At 43.7% G+C, this 19,749-nt stretch overlaps 1 protein-coding gene across 3 annotated transcripts in view; it reads left to right on the plus strand.

Moving 5' to 3' along the window:
- The window catches only part of CAMK1D (calcium/calmodulin dependent protein kinase ID), a 430,211-nt gene that overhangs the window by 38,458 nt on the left and 372,004 nt on the right, over nucleotides 1-19,749 (plus strand). Inside the window, exon 1 of one of the 3 annotated variants that reach the window (XM_082740834.1) lies at nucleotides 15,054-15,165. The exons of the other annotated variants lie outside the window; for them this stretch is intronic. Within the exon in view, the coding sequence (XP_082596960.1) occupies nucleotides 15,056-15,165 (110 nt within the window). The 5' untranslated portion in view covers nucleotides 15,054-15,055. Of the gene's footprint in view, nucleotides 1-15,053; nucleotides 15,166-19,749 lie in introns of those variants that run through there. 3 annotated transcript variants of the gene reach the window in all.

Below are 19,749 nucleotides of genomic sequence, written 5' to 3' on the forward strand. Positions count from 1 at the left end.
AAACCATACTTAGGATTTTGAAGTTGGATCTTGTCCCGGGCTGGGAACGTGCAGTCAGTCTTCTCGGACACTGGGCAGCTCCCAGGCAGGCAGCGATCACAAGGGCAGGCAAGCCATCCTGACAACATTCTGCACCCATCATTGTTCTGGTCTTCACTTTCAAGGCCATCTGCAACACATGACATGGACAGTCAACCCCCAATGATCAAATAGGCTTCATATGGGGTGATTTGCCCACCTGTTGGCTGATGGGAGGGTTGTGGGCTCATTTAAGGCAGGCCAGGGTAAGTAAGCTGTGATGCTTGGTAGATCAGATGCAGTAAATGCATTTTCGACTTACCGTATTTTCAGCTTAGAATGGATTTATTGGGATGTAACCCCATCCTAAGTCATCGAAGATCTGTCATTTGCACGTGGCTGTTAACGGCTTTAGAAATTTAAGGATGATTTTCAGGGTCATGTCTCTGTAGACAGGTTTTTTACTCCGAGTATGAAGTATTTGATTTTTATTTTTATAAGACAGTCTTTTAAAGCATGTCCCTAACAGGATGGCATTGAATTGTGAGTCTTTAGGGCTCATCGAAAGGGATAATGTTCCAATGCTGGGAGATGCTTCTGCTACTTGGACTTGACCATGAACTTGTGCTCATGGTGCACTTGAAGTCTGAGAGTCAGCCTGGGGGCTGAGTGAGGAGAACAGCATCTGAATTACTCTTTTATTATTTGACTGAAGTTTCTGTGCCTGGGAGATAAAAGAGCTCGGAGAATCCCGGAGTTCGGAAGCCACATGGACCTCCTCGCTTACAGTCAAGAGTCCTTATTAATTCTCTGATTTCACACAGCTTCAATGATTTTTTTTTTTTTTAAAGATTTTATTTATTTATTTGACAGAGAGAAATCACAAGTAGATGGAGAGGCAGGCAGAGAGAGAGAGAGAGGGAAGCAGGCTTCCTGCCGAGCAGAGAGCCTGATGCGGGACTCGATCCCAGGACCCTGAGATCATGACCTGAGCCGAAGGCAGCGACTTAACCCACTGAGCCACCCAGGCGCCCCAGCTTCAATGATTTTTTTTAACAGCCGCATGTCCCACAACCACTAATCCTGACTAAATAGTACCTAAGATATAATTATTGTGGATTCAAGAAATTTATATTCTGAGGATCAGAGTGTATTTTAAGATGTGACTTTATCTTTCTGGAATCCCCGCTTGTGGGTTTCACGTTTCAGTGGACAGGGACTCACAACCTTCACCTGGGGTAGGACACGGGCCTCTAGGAAGTGTGTGCTCCTTATAGAATTCCCTTCTCCATCTGGGACTGTTTTAAGAACGCCTTTCCTCTCCTTAAGGTCTTCCCTTAAGGGGATGTCTTATAAGCTCAAATCAGATTCCAAGACTGGTTCTCACCTCAATGAATTATAAAGCCAATGGTTTTCTTTTCTTTCCGTGTATGTGGTTTTTATTCATGTTTATGTAATCAATAGGTATTACAGAGCCCCTACTTTGTACTTGGGCCTGTGCTGGGTGCTGGGGTTATAAAATTACCCTAAAGATACAAATGTAGTAATCCGAAGGGGCACGTGCACCTGAATGTTTATAGCAGCAATGTCCACAATAGCCAAACTATGGAAAGAGCCTAGGTGTCCATCAGCAGATGAATGGATAAAGAAGATGTGGTATAGATACACAATGGAATACTATGCAGCCATCAAAACCCCGAAATCTTGCCATTTGCAACAATCTGGATGGAACTAGAGGGTATTATACCAAGCGAAATAAGTCAATCAGAGAAAGACAATTATCATATGATCTCACTGATATGAGGAATTTGAGAGGCAGGGCAGGGGGTTGTGGCAGGTAGGCAAGCAAAAAATGAGACAAGATGGGACCAGGGAGGGAGACAAACTGTAAGAGACTTTTTTTTTTTTTTTAAGATTTTATTTATTTATTTGACAGACAGAGATCATAAGCAGGCAGAGAGGCAGGCAGAGAGAGAGAGGAGGAAGCAGGCTCCCTGCTGAGCAGAGAGCCCAATGTGGGGCTCAATCCCAGGACCCTGGGACCACAACCCAAGCCGGAGGCAGAAGCTTTAACCCACTGAGCCACCCAGGTGCCCCAAGAGACTTTTTTTTTTTTTTAAGATTTTATTTATTTATTTGACAGAGAGAGATCACAAGCAGACGGAGAGGCAGGCAGAGAGGGAGATAGAGGGAAGCAGGCTCCCTGCTGAGCAGAGAGCCCGATGCGGGACTCGATCCCAGGATCCTGAGATCATGACCGGAGCCAAAGGCAGCGGCTCAATCCACTGAGCCACCCAGGCGCCCGAGACTTTTAATCTCAGGAAAGAAACTGAGGGTTGCTGAGGGTGGGAGGGTTGGGGTGGCTGGATTATGGACATTGGAGAGGTTACGTCCTATGGTAAGTGCTGTGGAATGTGTAAGCCTGATGATTCACAGACATGTACCCTGGGACAAATAATACATTGTGTGTTAAAAAAAAAAAAAAAAAAGCCAGCCAGCAGTCAGCCCAGGGAAGAGAAGCCCACCTTCTGCTGGGGAGAAGAATCTGTGTTGCAGTGTGAAGAGGCTATCAGGAGAAGTTCCTTGAGAAAACCTTAGAAGGGTGTGGTTGCGGTGTCTCAGAAATGGCTTCAGAGAGTCAAGGAAGGCTTCATAGATGAATTGGTGCAGGGCCTGGGGCTGGAGGGATGGGTAGGAGTTTACCAGCTGAGAAGGGGAGAGAGGATTTCCAAGCAGATTGTATCACTCTGGTCCTACGATCCAGAGGATGAAGGAACACAAGGTCTGTTTGAGTGTTCAGGAAAGAATAGGGGAGTGGCGAGAGGGGAAGCTGGAAAGGGAGTTATGGTTTCATGGACACTCTGTGCCACACTTAGTTATGTGAAATTTATCCTGAAGGTGAGGGAATTGAAGAAGAAACATGGTGAGACTTTCCGTGTCCTTGAGAGCCCAGCTTAGAGCTGTAGTGGGGAACTTTAAGGCAGGTGTCAAGGAGACCAGCTGGATTGCTCTTGGATTCGTGGAGGGGTTCTGGGGTAGAGGTGAAGGCTGTGGGAACCGGCAGGGGTATGGGAAGATGGGACAGACAGATAGCATCCTGAAGTAGGTCATGTTCGGTTCTTTGGGATCATTTAAGGTTTGGGACCATCCAAGAAGGAAGGGCTAAGAAGTGTTTGTGCATTGGCAGCTGGGTAAAAGATGGTGCCCTGTGCTGAGAAGACACACAGGAGCAGGTCTGGGGGAGAAAGGTAAGGAGTTTTGAATGCGTAGAGTTGCCTTGTGAGCTCAGAGAGGAGAAACCCAGTGTACAGGTGAATAGCTTCATCATTGTGGCATAAATACAACTCCAGGGTTATGTCCCTAAAGCAGGGTTTTCTTTCGTTTTGTCTTATTTGCTTGTTTTTGCCTGCATTATCTACTTAAGTAATTTAGGTCGATCCGTTTGTCGGCAGGAAAAGAGCGTGGAGCAAAGTGGGTCAAAGTACCTGGAAAGAAAGAAAAATCTCTGATGGTATGGCCTGAACAGCAGTGTGGGCACAGGAAACCAGATGCACTGAAGGGCTGGGGGCTGGCTTTCGAGCGACTTAGCACAAGCTGTCCCCTTCTTGCCATCCTGGTGGTCACGCCTGCCCCATGGAATGGTATAGCAGCTAAGAACACTGATTCAAGGTTGCAGGTGGAACTTGTTTATCCCGTCACAGGCGGTTTCCCCCTTCATGCGAATCCCTGCTCTGTTTCTAAACATCTTTCTTGCATAGCGATGATAATAGAACCCACTTTATTTGTGAGGATTAAACGAGATAATTGATGCTATTTCTTAGCCCAGTTCCTGGCATAGTGAACACTCAAAAAGATTATATCTCAAAATAATTACACGAACAGATCTTACATAATGACTCTAAATTCACAACCAAACAGAAAACTGGAATTCAGGTTTGGTTTTCTAAGAGATTCAGTTCTTATTTATGCAAGGATGTGCCATAGAATCCCTGTAGAAAATCTTTTTTGTCAGGTTTAAAAATATTTGACCTGCGAGTGTTCACTATACTTTAAAATTGTAGTCCGTCATTCATAATAATTATAATGAAATGATGCATTTACAAATGTTTATGAATCTTTATAAACGAGCAAGTGAAATGAAAATAAACTATATTATATAATGCACTGAATTCCGAAGTTTCTCCCCTGTATCATCTCAACTGCGTCTCTGGCATAGGCCTCACAGTCGAGCTGGCATCGTGGCTTTGATGTTACTGGTGATGAAGCCAAGGCCAGGGAGTGCCAGGGGGATCACGTGGGTGATGGCATGGGAGCCACCTGACAAGGCTTACCTGCGCTTTGGAGAGAAAAGGAGGAAAGAGAAAAGAAATGAATACCTAGTTGCTTGAGCTTTGTGAAGAGGTAGAAATAAAGGAAGAAACTGCTAATTGAACAAATCCAGACCATTCCTTACTAATCTTCAGAGACTGTACAGTGGCACCTAATTCTTTTTAGAAATATGGCACCCCTTATAAATGAATATAACTTGGGGCGCCTGGGTGGCTCAGTGGGTTAAGCTTCTGCCGTTAGCTCAGGCCATGATCTTGGGCTCCTGGGATCGAGTCCCGAGTCGGGCTCTCTGCTCAGCAGAGAGCTGCTTCCTCCTCTCTCTCTCTCTCTCTCTGCTTGCCTCTCTGCGTACTTGTGATCTCTCTCTCTGTCAAATTAAAAAAAAAAAAATCTTAAAAAAATAAATGAATACAACTTTAAAAAGTTGAAAAACTTTATAAACAAGTATAGGGAAGCCAAGAGAGAAAGCTGTTTATTCCCATTAATTATGTATTAAGGCTCTTACGGGTTATTCTTGGTATAAATAACTTCCTGTGAAAGAATCCTAGAACTTTAGAATACAAGGGACCTTAGGATTACCTTATAAATTTATTGAATTTAAATTCAATCAGCCAACATATAATACATCATTAGTTTTTGATGTAATGTTCAATGATTCATTAGTTGTGTATAACATCCAGTGCTCATCACGTCACGTGCCCTCCTTAATGCCCGTCACTCAATTACCCCATCCTCCTATCCACCTTTCTTTCCAAAAACTCTAGTTTGTTTCCCAGAGTCTCTCGTGGTTTGTCTTCTCTGATTTCTTTCCATTCGGTTTTCCCTCCCTGTCCCTAAGATCCTCTGTGCTATTCCTTATGTTCCACAAATGAATGAAACCCTATGATAACTGCCTTTCTCTGATTGACTTGTTTCACTTAGCATAATCCCCTCTGGTCCCATCCCCATCTATGCAAATGGTATATTCATCCTTTCTGATGGCTGAGTAATAGTCCATTGTGTATACCACATCTTCTTTAAGGGATCTTTAAGGGATCCCTGTTTAATAACAAGGAACAAGGAAACTGTGTTTTTGAAGTGCTAATTCAGTTCCTTTATATTTCCATGAATAAAGGACAGACCTAGCGGGCCAGCAAGGGCTTCTCCTCCCTGAGCCGTCACCAGGGCCACTGCCCTTTGAGTTGATGTAGTTCTAGTCCAAAGTAAATATGTTTTAGCCTGTGCCATCCTATCGTGGGTAAATGTGTGGCTTCCGTGGGACCTTTTGGAAGACTGAGAATAGCCCTTGTGTTTCCATGCCTCCCTTTGGGGACGTCCACAGTTGCCTGCAGTTCAGCCAGCTCATTTTGTAGACCTCAAGACTAAATCACTTGCTCAGGTCAGAAACATGGGGACTTCATAAGGTAATACATTATATCCAGTGCAGACAGAGCTTGAGGGAACCGTGGGACCAACCCATGATGTCTCTGTAGAAATGGCGGCCAGAGAGCTGTACTCTGCACCATTTGTGTGTTCAGTGGGAACTGGGGCTGCAACTCCATGTTAGCTCAGAGCACCTGTGTATTGACTCGCATGCCCACTGCCCTGAGCAGCTACCTGACACTCACATCTGTCAGATAGAAACATAGAATAATTAACACCTGCAGTTGGCAGGCCCCCAAACCCCTGGCAAGTCAGAGCCCCTGCAGAAAACCTCATTTATCAAGACCTCCGTACCTTTGGAGGGCCAACTGAGAACCCTTGGGGGTAGACTGGAGTTTGTTCAAGCCTGTATCTGTGAGAAAGGAGTTTGCTGAGCAAATGAATTGTATCAACACGGACGCAGTGGTGTTGTTTAACCACTTAGCTCTAATATTTGCACACATAGTTAAGGGTTCGCTACAAGTATTGGAACCAGGGAGACTCCTGCTTAGCCATACTTAGCCATACTTGGCTGGTTTTTTAAAGTTTTTATGAACTTCAAAGCATTTAAATTGTGTTTCTCTAGGTATGTTTGAAGGTCAGTGGGGATAGGGCATGTGAAGGTGTCTGACTATAACTGAATGTGTGACTAAATAGACAGACACTGGGATTTTGGTCTAACTAGTTGGGAAAAAGTAACACGTTGTTGTAGGTGCTATTGGTTCTGTGGCTGAGATCATGCTTCCCAGCTGAGCAGTGCCCGGTGTCTCTCCAGACATTCAGCCTCCCTGACTCCCACCGCTCAAGGGCAGGAGTGCCCACCCCGCTGAGATAGACCACCAAGCCCCACTTGCTTCCAGATCCCCCCCTGGGGAGCAGTGCCATCCCTAGTTAGGGACCGCCATTGCTCCCTCCCCCAGACACCAAAATAAATGACAGATATTAGAAAGTTAAATGCAAAAAAGAAATTATAAAGTAACTTGAAGAAAAGAGAATATCTGACAAAAAGATATTGAAAAGTTAAACTGTTGGGTTCTCTACAAAATCATACTTCCTGATTCTACCTGGGCCACCTCTCACCTCTGCTGTGTCATGTTTTTGCCTTGAACAGCCTGTTAGATTTTCTCATGGGATATTCCAGCCCTTTCTCATACTGCTTGTTCTTGATTTTCTCTGCCACTTTCCGGGGGGCAGAGGCTGGCCCTAGTGACTTGTTGTGACTTCACCTCTCCAAACCTCAGAATCTCTCCCTCTATCTAAGACTCATCCTCCTGGAGCTTTGCTGCCCTGGCCTGCTGGCCTCTGGCCACCGCCCTCATCTCTAGCATTTTCCATTTTGTCTGCTCTGTCTCTTTCAACACTGTCTGTAAACCTTCTCAGATGCCCTGAAATTCTAAAATAAATCTTTACCATCTATATTTCTGCCCCACCATTTACTGCCTTATCTCGGTCCTTATGTTCATGTCTAAACCCCTCAATAATTTCTCCTTAGCCTGGGTCCTGCAGTGAGCAGCCCAGGGCAGCCCTGTTTGGCTTCTCTGAACCTGATGAGCTAAATGGGGATAGTGATGCCCACTATCAGGAAAGGTCATCATGAGTGCTGGATCTAAAATGCAGGTAAGGGGTGCCTGGGTGGCTCAGTGGGTTAAAGCCTCTGCCTTCGGCTCAGGTCATGATTCCAGGGTTCTGGGATCGAGCCCACATCTGGCTCTCTGCTCAGCAGGGAGCCTGCTTCCTTGTCTCTCTTTGCCTGCTTCTCTGCCTACTTGTGATCTCTGTCAAATAAATAAATAAAATCTGTAAAATGCAGGTAAGGTCATGTCACACCCCATCTTGGACTCCTTCAGGAGCCTGCCACTGACAGGGGGGGGGCCAAGACTCTCAGCAAATCATATAAGGCCTTGCTTCTTTTGCACATTTTCTTTTCTCAGCATTCCCTCCCTCCAGCTTCAAATTTCAGTCCCACTGAACTATGGATGGCACCATCGTAATTCCTGCCCTCTTCCCCCAGCCCTGGTTGCTTTGCCTGTCTGGGTCTTCTGACTGGCCCTCTGCCTCCAACTCCCTCCTGCCTCCCACAGTTGACTCCTGCTCATTATTTTGCAGTAAGCCCTTCTGGAAGCTTCCTGGAGCCCCCTCCTCCCAAATCTATCACTGTACCCATACATTATGTTACAATGGGCTGTGGTGGTATCCAGCAGGCTCCTCTCGCTGGACTGTGAATGGCCTAAGGGCAAGGAGGAAGCTGCTTCATGCGATGTCAAGGGGTTGGGGAAGAAGTCTTTGGTTGAGTGAATATCCAGTCTGGGAGGAGGTTTTGACCCGTCTGTTCCAGCTGTGGTAGAAGTTGACAAAAATCATACAAATAGGTTATTTTCTTGAGCACTTTACAGCAGTCATGGTCTAAGTGCTTTCCCCAAAACAAATCTGGGGAAAATAAAAACAGAATTCTTTCCCAGGGACATGGTTTGCTGACTCTACTTTTCTCATGCCCTGTCTGAAACACCACGGTCACTATTCCAGGTATGCTCCTGGCACAGCTGACTTCCTCTGCTTGTGGAAACATTTGGACCAAAGACAGGTGCCCTGTCAGATCTGAGAATTGTTCATATCCAGTGTAGATGGTGGGGGGCGGGGCTTCGGTTCAGGTGGGTGTGGCATGTGATCACGTGGGAAAGCTTGGGTGACTGGGAGCAGATGTAGGTGAGGGACTCTCTTTCTTGACTCAGTTGTCACGCATAGTGCCGGTTCCAGTGGCCACTGGTTTTCTCCTGTGCTCATTCTTTTCAAGTCCTTACAGGTATTTTTCTCTGTTATGGTTTTTGTCCCTTTCTTGCCTTTTCCATTCCTTATTGACTTACTTTGTTTACTCATTTTTAAACGAACCTTTGGCATGTTTTGTGGGCAGGCACAGGGGAGACAAATGAGTAAGACCTCCACAGCCTACCTCTGTGTGTTTAGTCCCTACATTCATGGGTAGGACAGGAAATGGGATGTGGGCTAGGAATGTGTACACAAAGAAACCAGTTGCACTCGTGATGAGTATTGTGATGGAGAATATGCTGACCCAAGAGGGAATGCTATTTTATGTGGGGTGATCAGGAAGCTCTTGTACCACTTGACAAATTTTTAAACTTTAGTATTTATTTATTTATTTATTTAAAAGAATTTTATTTATTCAACAGAGAGAAAGAGGGAGAGAAAGCACAAATAGGGAGAGGGGGTCGTGGGCAGAGGGAGAGGGAGAGAGAGAGGGAGAAGCAGGCTCCCTGCTAAGCAGGGAGCTAGATGTGGGACTTGATCTGGGATCATAACCTGAGCTGACAGCAGTCGCTTAACCAACTGAGCCACCCAGGCACCCAGTTCCTTGAGAACTTTTTTTTTTTTTTTAATTCAATTGAGGTATAAATACAATTCAGAGGCCATACAATTCATCCATTTAAAGTGTGCTATTCAGTGGCTTTTAGTACATTATTCTCTGTAAGTTGTGTATACACATATAGATTTATATCTCCCAAGGTTGGGCATAACCATTTTTAAATGTACAATTCAGTGGCATTAATTATATCCACAGTGTCATGCAGCCATCACCACTCTCTTTTTCCAAAACTTTTTCATCATCCCAAGCAGAAACTCTGTAACCATCAAGCAATAACTCTCTAGTACCCCTTCCTCCAGCCCCGGCTAACCTCTCATCTACTCAATGTCTCAGTGAATTCGCCTGTTCTAAGTATTTCATGTTAGTGGAGGCATGCATTTGTCCTTTTGTGTCTGACTTATTTCACTCAGCATGATGTTGTCAGTTTCATCCATGTGGTATCAGGTGTCAGAACTTGTCCTTTTCATGGCTGCATAATACTCTTTTGTAAGTATATACCATATTTCATTTATCCATGTCACTGGAAATCTTGACACATGCTTTGTATTTTCTTAGGGCTTCCCCATAATTCTCAACAGATCCATTTGTCTGTCATATTGCTAGCAAATATTTCATTATTGCATTGACTAACAGTTTCCAACAAAGCAAGGGTAATTAACAAGTCAGAAATGCCATTTCCTGGTATGAATGTGTAACTGTGTGCATTTTTTTCTTTTACTATGTGCATTTTATAGAGTGTGTGTATTTCTCTGTCTCTCATATATGAAGTCATCCAGTTAATAAGCATGTCCAGGGGAGATAATATGCGGGGCTGGGTTGGAACTGCAAGAACTTGGAGCAATTTACCCTACCCCTTGCTCCAGAGGTATGTAAAAAGCCAGTTCCTCTGAAGCTTAATATCATCCGAATTTACTCTTACAGTCTGCTCAAAACAGATTTATATCTGTCTCCTTATAATAAATGTGTCTCGCGGGGCTGAAGAAACACAGGGGAAAAAATGTGCTTCTCTGGCAGGCTGCTCCCCAGGGAAAGTGAATTGATAAATCTTTTTTGTTCTTGGTTTCACAAATCAAAGGAGGACACCTCCAGTTCTGTAAGGCAGTGGGGCAAATATATAACGTGTTTGATGACAGATATTTGTTCTCTCCGACTGGAGTGACACACATTTAATGGGTAGCCCAAGGTAAAGTGATTCTAGACCTTAGGGATGACCTGGGGTCTAGCCTTTGCTGAGTCTCAGTTTCACCTTAGAAAGCATTCGTCCCTCTGCCCTTTTATATTGATTATTTTTAACCCATCTTTGTAGATCTCCTCCGTGTTTTTGCTCTTCTTGGATTTGTACACATTTCCAAAGGTGGCAGAGAACAATGATTTGTTGTAATGGCCACTGTGTGTCTGTGACATTTCTAGAATGCTCACGGTGAACTTTTGCTCTTCCCCTCCTTATCTGTGAAATAAGTGCTAAAAAATCCAGGGTGTTCATTCATTACTAAGCTTTGAGCTTTCCTCATGGGCTCCCCTGACACCATCTCACTGAATGTTGACTCATGGAGGATTTTTTTGGGGCCAGTCTGGGTGCTGAGTAACCATCCCTGGGACAGGAGACCTCGGCTAGTCCTCTCAGTGTTGTTTTCTTTTTCCATGGGCATATCTAAGCCTTGGCTTATATACTGCAGGGTGTCGAGGAGGAAAATATTGTAAATGTGTTTGAATTTGTAGTGATAGTCTAACCTGGCTTCTCATGTTCATTGTTGATAGTAGCTACAAAGCCAGAAATCAAAATAATGACTCCAAAACAAAGGCTAAAAGGTCTGCTGGTGTCTTTTGACCAGTCTTGTTATAACTTGGAGTTCATCTTAGTGGCTGGTGTGTCCGGTGACATTTGTTGAGAGAAGCATAGTAAGAGACTGAGCCCAGGGGGCTCATCATGCAGGTATGATCCTCACCCAGCATGTTGTAAGTGACCCTCCTCTCCTGGTATTTACTGGGGCTCCCCCTGTGGGCTTGTGGCATTAGTGCCTTTAGATGCAATGACCAGAGGGGAAGCAGACTGTTCCCCTCACCCACCCACCGGAAGCTCTGACACTCTGACACCCTGACACATTCGGGGTTCCTCGTCACAGCCACTAGAGAAAGATAAGTCAAACAGTGTCTATTAAAAATGAAACCAGGACAGGCCAGGGTATAGTGGGGATGATCAGTACTGAATTTTCCAGCCCCTCCTCCTCCTTCTTCTTTTTTAAAAATATTTTCCTTAAATGAATGACTTGTTCATCTGTGTGGTCCTCCTGGGTTCTTTCTGTCCCTGGAAAGCGTTCACGAGCATCTTCTCATTGTTCTTTTCTACTTGACTCATGACAGGTCCTTGCTGGCCCTGGTCAGGTCGCAAGGGGTGGGTTCTGCCCACAGCACCATGATGCATAGCACATTTCCCCCAAGTGCAGCTTCTTTCATGGGAATTGAGTCCTTTCTGTCTTAGGGACCTTGTGGCCTTAATGTCCTAGAATCATGCCTGCATCTCCTGGCAGGGCTGGATGGGGGAAATGGCCAGCCTGCTTTGGCAGAGGTGAGGGCTGCCCTCCTGAGGTGCAGAGGGACCCAGAGAAATCAACTGAAGCACATGATGGTCCCAGGTATCCTAGGGAAGGCCAGCAGGGGACAAAGGGCAGGTCCCTGGGGTGTGCCCGGGCTGCTCCTGAGACCTGCCGGGGAATGGCTGGGAACCTTTGCAGCATTCTGTGTGTGCCGTATATCATGACAACACTCTTGGCCCACTTGGGGAATTACACATTTGGGGATCGTACTGTGGTAAGCACTCTTCCTGCTCTGGATTCCAAAGGAAAGGAGTGAGGTACACTGCTTTAAAAATGAAAAACTGTCGGGGCGCCTGGGTGGCTCAGTGGGTTAAAGCCTCTGCCTTTGGCTTAGGTCGTGATCCCAGGGTCCTGGGATCGAGCCCCACATCGGGCTCTCTGCTCCGCAGGGAGCCTGCTTCCTCCTCTCTCTCTGACGGCCTCTCTGCCTACCTCTGATTTCTGTCTGTTAAATAAATAAAATCTTTAAAAAAAAAATGAAAAACTGTCAAGAGCAAGTATGAGATGCTCCAGGTGGCCCACATGCTCTTGGCCAATCCTCAGGTTCCACATCTGCTGAATGGGACGCTGGTATCTGTCACCACACCAGCTTCATGGGGTTGCTGGGTTGATCAAAATAAAAATGAGATCATGAATTTGAATGTTACCCTCACTTCTCGTGTGGTGTCAGTGTCAGTGATGATGGTGGCAATGATGAGTCAGTCCAGAAGGTCATGGCACTGTGCGTTTGAGGCAGTTGCTGGTCATTTGCTGATGTTTATGGATCTTCAGTCCCTGCGTGTGGGGGTCGTTCTGATGTCAGACACGCCATTTCATTGTCATACCACATATTTCAGATCAAAATTGTGCCCTTGTTTGTTTGAAAAAAAAAAAAATACACTGTGTGCACAGAGTTTGGAGATGAGACATCTAGGTCTGCCAGCCTTGAATCAGGTTCCTTGGACGTCTCTGCAGAACGTCTATGCAGTTCTGAAATGCATAGTCTTTGGATTATACTGTTGGTCTTTAAACTTTAGCTGGCACTGAGATCACCGGGAGGGCTTGTTAGATTCTAAGCTGTAGCCCCAGAGTTGTTTAGGGTTAGAGAGCTTCCATTTCTGACAAGGTCCCAGACGATGGCAGTGCTTCTGGTCTGAAGCCCACACTTTGAGAAACACTGATCTGTACCACGGGGACAACTTTGTCTCGATGAAGATTCATGACAGAGTTTTCCTTGGTGTGCAGGAAAAGGAGGGAAAAAAGGTACCAGGTTTTCAGAAATCCAGAGATATCAAATGGGAAAGATAATCTTCCTTTTCCTTGAAATCTTGTTTTCCCTATTTGCTGATGATCAGTATCTTCCCTTTCATTATATGATGGGTGCCATATTGGTCCTTGGGGTGTACCACCGACCTTACTGGAAAGTTCACAGTTGGTGACTCCAATGCGTTCCTTGATATTTTGGGGGAGAATATTCTACCGTTCTCTGCAAGCCCAAAGTCTGAGGACCATCATCTAATAAATGTGTGGTTTAATTCCTTTAATGAAAAAATTTCTGCGTTTCAACAGGAGATAGGGGGAATGGAGCAGGTGAAGTAAGAGATAAGAGACACTGTTTCTTCATTTGGCTGAGTCTTAAACTGTGTTATTTTCTGAAGATAATAATTGTGGTAAACTTTCTCTGTTTTGTCAAAAGCTGATGTCTTGAAGCAAACTCACTGTACAGAGAAGAGAGAGGCCTGTAGTACAGCAATATACATTAGTTGTAACATATTTTATCTGAAGTCATCTTTTTCTCTCCGTGGCTTCAGAAATGGCTAGAGAGAGTGAGAGCTACAAGGATCCTGGCTAGAGTTTTTTTTAATTTGACATTTTATCTATTGTGCCTATTGTCTCCTAGTTGGTGGAAGATGTTAAATTTTGTATAAACAGCTTGCATTTTGTGAATGTTTCACAGTTTTCTCAAGCCTTGCTATTTGAAAAAAATCTAACACTGAGGCCCACTTGTAGGCCTCTTTCTGGACGCGTTCTGATGAGCTCTCACCATTATTCTGGGGTATTTTAGGCAAAGTGTTAAAGACAATTTAGCAGCTTCTCCCATTAATTTGAATTTGGATAGTTTCCTTGAAAAATCCTCTTTCTTGGTCACAGTATCCCAGCACTTTGTGTCAATTTTTTTGGATGCTTGATTACCTTAATTCTGTACTTGGCTTTGCCTTTGTAGATGTACTCTTAGCAAAGGCTCTTCAGATCTTGCTTGATGGCCAAATTCAGTTCACATTCAGGAAGTAAATTAGGGAGAATCAGTTTCTTTTTCTGTACTCAAAAGGTTCCCGTTAGCATTCATTTTGAATTCCTATTGGAAAAAGAAATCTAGTTGACCCTCTTTGATTTTTCTCTTGTAAATCTGTCTTGTTTCCCTGTTGGATTACATTACCTCCCCAATTTGTAGATTTCCCCCTGCTACGCTCGTTGGTCTCATTATACCTGGAGGACCACCTTCCCTAGATTATTAGCTTCCCTTTTCTTGAAGAATCAGGCTGCATGTTGCCTGAGCTGCTCTAGTCTGTTAATACCATTTGTAACATGTGTGATTTTTTTCCTTTAAAAAATAAAGTTACTTATTAAGTCAGGCAGTCATTTATTTTAGTATCCGGGGTATATGTTACTGATACACATTTATTCTGTAAGTATTTATATTTTCTAAAAATTATTTCTTCTAGGCGTTCTGTGTCTATGGCTATTTATCATGGACTGCTGCATGTTTTGCTTCATTATTCTAAACTCACTGCTGAGAAATAACCTCCTTGTTTGAGGAGATAGAAATCATGGTTATGTTATCTTCTTTGAAAGACAGGCATTCGACTGTGGGGGCACAAGCATTTATTAATACATGATTGTGGCTCTTATTGTGGGCAAGGCTGGTGCAGTCGAGCAGAATAAAAGATAGTTTCAAAATTCGGTTTTAAAAATATTTGTTGGTTTTTAGTGTCTTTGCAGTTTTTTTCCTTAAGGAAATACAGGATTGTCCCTTTAAAAAAAATCAGTATTAAACATATTAACAGAGAGGTCTCTGCAAATGTCGTTTAAAATTGAAACATTTAGTTTGGATTTAACTTTTTATGGAATTATTCATGTAATGCCATTTGCATTTGCTGAGATTTTGTATTATTAATAGAATAGACAAATCAGCATTTTGCGGTGTATGTAAGACTTTGCTTGTTTTTCCTGTCTTGATTGCTGGTTGCACATAAAATTCAGAGAAGGAAAAATTATGTAGCACAGAGAGGAAGGGTGTTGGTAGAATGACTCAAGGCTGCCAAGTCCTATTTCTCCTTCTGTTACAGCCCTCTAGATGGACGGCTTTGTTTCTAAGCTATCTGGGATGGGGCTTGATGATCCCAGGCCAGGACTCAGAGCAGCCCTGCGAGTAACTCCACAGACTGCGTTGGGGAGATGGTCAAGGTAGGAAGGCTTAGTGTGCATGCAGGAGTTGCTCTGAAGCAGGGATTTCTCTGGGCACTGGAGGGAAGGTTCTGACTAGTACTTGGCGGTGGAAAGAGCTGGAAGCCATTGCCACACTCAGTGTCACAGTTTTTCCAGGGTGAGTGGGATTCTCTCCGCCCGTGCACTCTGCTGCCCTTTCGGCCCCATTCCTTCTCTTTTCTTCCCTCTTTATTCCTTCATCCACCCCTGCTCCAGCCTCCCAGCTTTCTGGCCATGTTCTGCCAGAAATGAGCCTCATCGTAGGTGTGTCCACAGGGTCTGTTGGTGGACCCGCTAAAAGCCTTCCAGTACAGAGATGCTGAACCCTTTGACTTCTGCATGACCGTGACTTGGTTGGGGTTCCATAGTCACACTGCTCGGGCATGGGTCCTAGTTCAGTGGTGGGATGCTGGACAGGTGCTTAAGCCCTTGCAGCCTCTGTTTTCTCATCTGTGAAATGGAGATAGTAATGGCACTCGTCTTGTAGGACAGCCCATGGAAAGAGCTTATGAGCACAAGTGCTGGCACAGAATAAGTTTTCAAAATGTAGTAACTATTATTATTGCCTAAACAAGATGATGGACTATGACCTTCTGAATTTTCTTCTATTCTGTGTGTGTGTGTGAGAGAGAGAGGGACAGAGATGTTAGCACAGCCACTTGTGGGGTAGACAGTGGGGGATGTTTCAATGTCCTCTCTTTGAAGAGAGCTAGGAATTTGGGGAGTGCCACTATGCCAGAGAAAACAGGTTCCAGAGAAGGAAAACTGAGGCGAGCTCTCTGGCCCAGTGGGAGGGGACAACAAGTTGTTTAGGGTGGCATTCAGGCTGGGGGATTTCTCCCAAGGTAGCTCTAGGGCCTGGGCTGGGGCCGAGGAAGCATTTGCTGGGGTTGGGGAAGGGGGCGTGGGAGCCAAGGTTAAGCCACAGTGAACCACAAGCCTCTTGGTGTTTCCTCAGCCTCATGGCTCCTGCATAAATGACACCTGGGCAGGCCCACAGCTGGCCACATCTGATGAGCATGAGAGGGGGTTGCCCAGAGATCTTGGACATAGGGACCCCACTCCAACACTGCAATCACATGCTCCCTGGACATCTATATTTTCTTTCAGAAGAAACCTCTTCCAGCCCCCTGGCACTCCAGGGTAACTGACGTAGCACAAGGAGCACGAATGAATAAGCCTCCCTGCCAGGGTGTCAGAGCAGAATATATTGCAATGTCCAAAGCAGTGTTGAAACTAGCCCTTGCCTGCAGAGAGCTCTCCGTTCAGTGGGTCAGGTGATGCAGAGATACGTCATCAAAAGAAACCTGTGGTTACAATACTGGGGCGCCATATGGAGGATGAAACACGGCCCAGCTGTTGACAGATTAGAGACGCAGATGAGCCCACGTTAGCACTAGAGAGGGACTTGCTTTCTTGCTTTCTGAGTGACTCTTCCTAAATTATTATTATTACAGTGCTCATTTGCTAAATTGCATTTGTCTAAGTTGCTAACACACTAACTACTATCTAACTTCAAAATCAGGATTTTTTTTCTTCCAATATTATATCCAGGGCAACTTACCATGAATTATATAGTTGTTTGCAAATACACTTTTCAATGACTTTTTAATATCTCCTTGTCTGGATGTGTCTTACTTATCCACTCTCCTGTTTTTGACATTTGGCTTCTTTCTTTCTTTTTTTTTTTTTTTTTTTTTAACTATTGTGCATTACATATGGGGGACATCCTTGTCCATACCTTTCTCTGCACAATCCTGACTATTTTCTTTTTTAAGTCACCTGGTTTCAGTATAGTTTTTTTCAGTGCTTACTTTGGCAGCACATATATTAAAATTGGTATCTTTTTTCAGCTTTATTGATGACAGATAAAGTGGGGAGATATGAAAATGTATATTGTGATGACTCAGTGTATGTATACATTGTGAAAAGCTTCCTCCATCCAGTTAATTATCACATCTATTGCATATTTATATATATAAATTTTGTGAGAACGTTTAAGCTTTATTCTCTTAGAAAATTTCAGTGATATAATACAATGTTATCAACTATAGTCCTCATGTTAAACATTAGATCCTCATATTTTACTGCTCTTATAGCTGAAGGTATGTACCCTTTTATGACTCAGTCTTTCCCTCGTCCCCCAGCTCTTGGCAACCACCATTCTACTCTCTGTATCAGAGTTTGACATTTTCCTTTTTTTAAGATTCCACACATAAGTGACACCATGCAGCATTTGCCTCTCTCTGTCTGACTTATTTCACTCAGCGTAATGTTTTGAAGGCCCTTCTGTATTGTCACAAATGGCAGCACTTTCTTCTTTCTCATGGCTGAATAATATTCCATTGTACGTCTATCCCGCACCATCTTTATCTCCTCATCCGTCGACAGACTCTTACGTTGTTTCCATATCTTGGCCATTGTGAATACTGCTGCAATGGGTCTTGTGATAAATCCTGAGGAGGGAAATTTAAGTTAAAAGATATACTTTTATTTTAAGGGCTTCCATGATGCCACCCTGACTTTTATTTTTTAATTTTTTTTTTTAAAGATTTTATTTATTTATTTGACAGAAATCACAAGTAGGTGGAGAGGCAGGCAGAGAGAGAGGAAGGGAAGCAGGCTCCCTGCTGAGCAGAGAGCCCGATGCGGGACTCGATCCCAGGACCCTGAGATCATGACCTGAGCCGAAGGCAGTGGCTTAACCCACTGAGCCACCCAGGCGCCCGCCATCCTGACTTTTAGATAGGTTTTTTTTTACTGATTTATTCTCCTACAACTACTACGAATGAGCATGTCTGTCATAGCTCATCCTTGAGAGTGATTAACACTAGTTTTTATTTTACTTTTTGCTCATTTGGAAGTCCAAGGTGGATCCTTTTAAGAAACTAATCAAGGTATTGTAAGAACACACGTGATGTTCGGTAAAGCAAAGATCCCCGTTATTACATCTGCCAGGAGTTCAGACCCCCACTTAGGTAGAAGATGGGTAGTGGCAATCTGCCTCTGCTGAGAAATGGATGGGCACAGGTTTACTGTAGACAGAGGACTTGAACTGAGGTTGGCCTGTGGTCAAGGCATTGCTCATATGAGACTTTAGAAAAGTTACCTGTTTCTTTTTTGCTTGACTGCTGTGAGTGAATGAACTTCTCTGTCTCTTTTTGACCTGAAATTTAGAAAGGTGCCTGAGAGGTCATGCATTTCCATTTCAGACATCATCATCTCAAACAAATGGAAATCTAGCCTGCTATTTAAAACCCTGGGGATGGGAGATCTCGTAAGCATTATGATTTTTCATTTATTTTCTTCAAAATTTGGCAGACATAATCTCATCAGTTGCTATCCTTCCGTATTCCCTCCACTTCAAAAAAAAAAAAAAAAAAAAAAAAGGCAAAATTGAGAAAATTCAGCCCAGTGAGGTGAGATTGCTAGCCTGAGGCTTCTTACTGGAGGTTCCAGGAATAGAACTGGGTTATTCCAACACCCACTGGCTTTGGGCAGGAACATTTTCCAAGTTACCATGAAAAATGGGAAAATCCACTCAATAACCAGAGCCAAGTCCTGTTTCTTGACTTTTCCACAAGCTTTATTAACAAGACATAGGGCACAGAGTAGAAATGAGTCAGACCCATGGTTTTCCTAGGGCATAAAGTGCTGAGCACAAATAGCTAGCTCCCCATTGGGCCTCAGCGGATTCTGAATGAAGCCAGAAAGTGATTCAGCCTTAGATCAAAAGAGAAAACACACACACAGAACACAGACACCAAAAGGCAAAAAGAGTTCCCACTATTTCGAAGTTGCAGAAAATATTAATATTGGAAAAATTGGTTTGTCAGATTTTATTCTGTGTATTGGGTTTTTATGTAGTGTTTCCATCATTGTTGTTTATTCGGAGCAGGACTCCAGATGGAATGCACTTTCATAATGACTGATATCGAAACTGAAGTTTAAAAAGTTTTTAGTAAGTGATAAAGAATTGTATATAATTTTTTTTTCAGGCTTTGCGCACAGCTGTGCAACTTTTTAAAACATGGCACTTTTGTGGTAAAGGTAGTAGATGTATGCTACGATAGCCATTTCAGTATTTTACATCGATGGACCAATTCTAATGAATGAGCATGTATAATAATAATTTCTTTAAAAGATATTTATTTTTTTAAGTAATCTCTACACCCAACGTGGTGCTCGAACTCACAACCCCAAGATCAAGAGTCACATGCTCTACTCATTGAGCCAGCCAGGTGCCCCTAATTATTTTCATTATTTTATAAATTATAATATTTGTTTTAATAACTCCAATAAGGCCTTATTGGCAATGGATTTTCTGGATTCGTAAGATTTTGAGGTTCCTGAGGCTTGCAAATTTAATTAATCCTTTTTGGTGGAAATTTTAGTCACATATATCCTTCTTCGAATTGGTCTAGGAGAATTCAGCATCCCAGACTGCTTGCAGTTTCTGGTTCTTCTAAGAGCCTCTCTCTTGCAAAGGATCGTCATGTAATCTAGGAAGACTGAAGATTTCAGGAGAAAACCCAAGCGTGTTACAGCAGCACTGTTACTGCT

The sequence above is a fragment of the Mustela nivalis genome (assembly GCF_964662115.1).
Source record: "Mustela nivalis genome assembly, chromosome: 7".
Lineage (NCBI taxonomy): Eukaryota > Metazoa > Chordata > Mammalia > Carnivora > Mustelidae > Mustela > Mustela nivalis.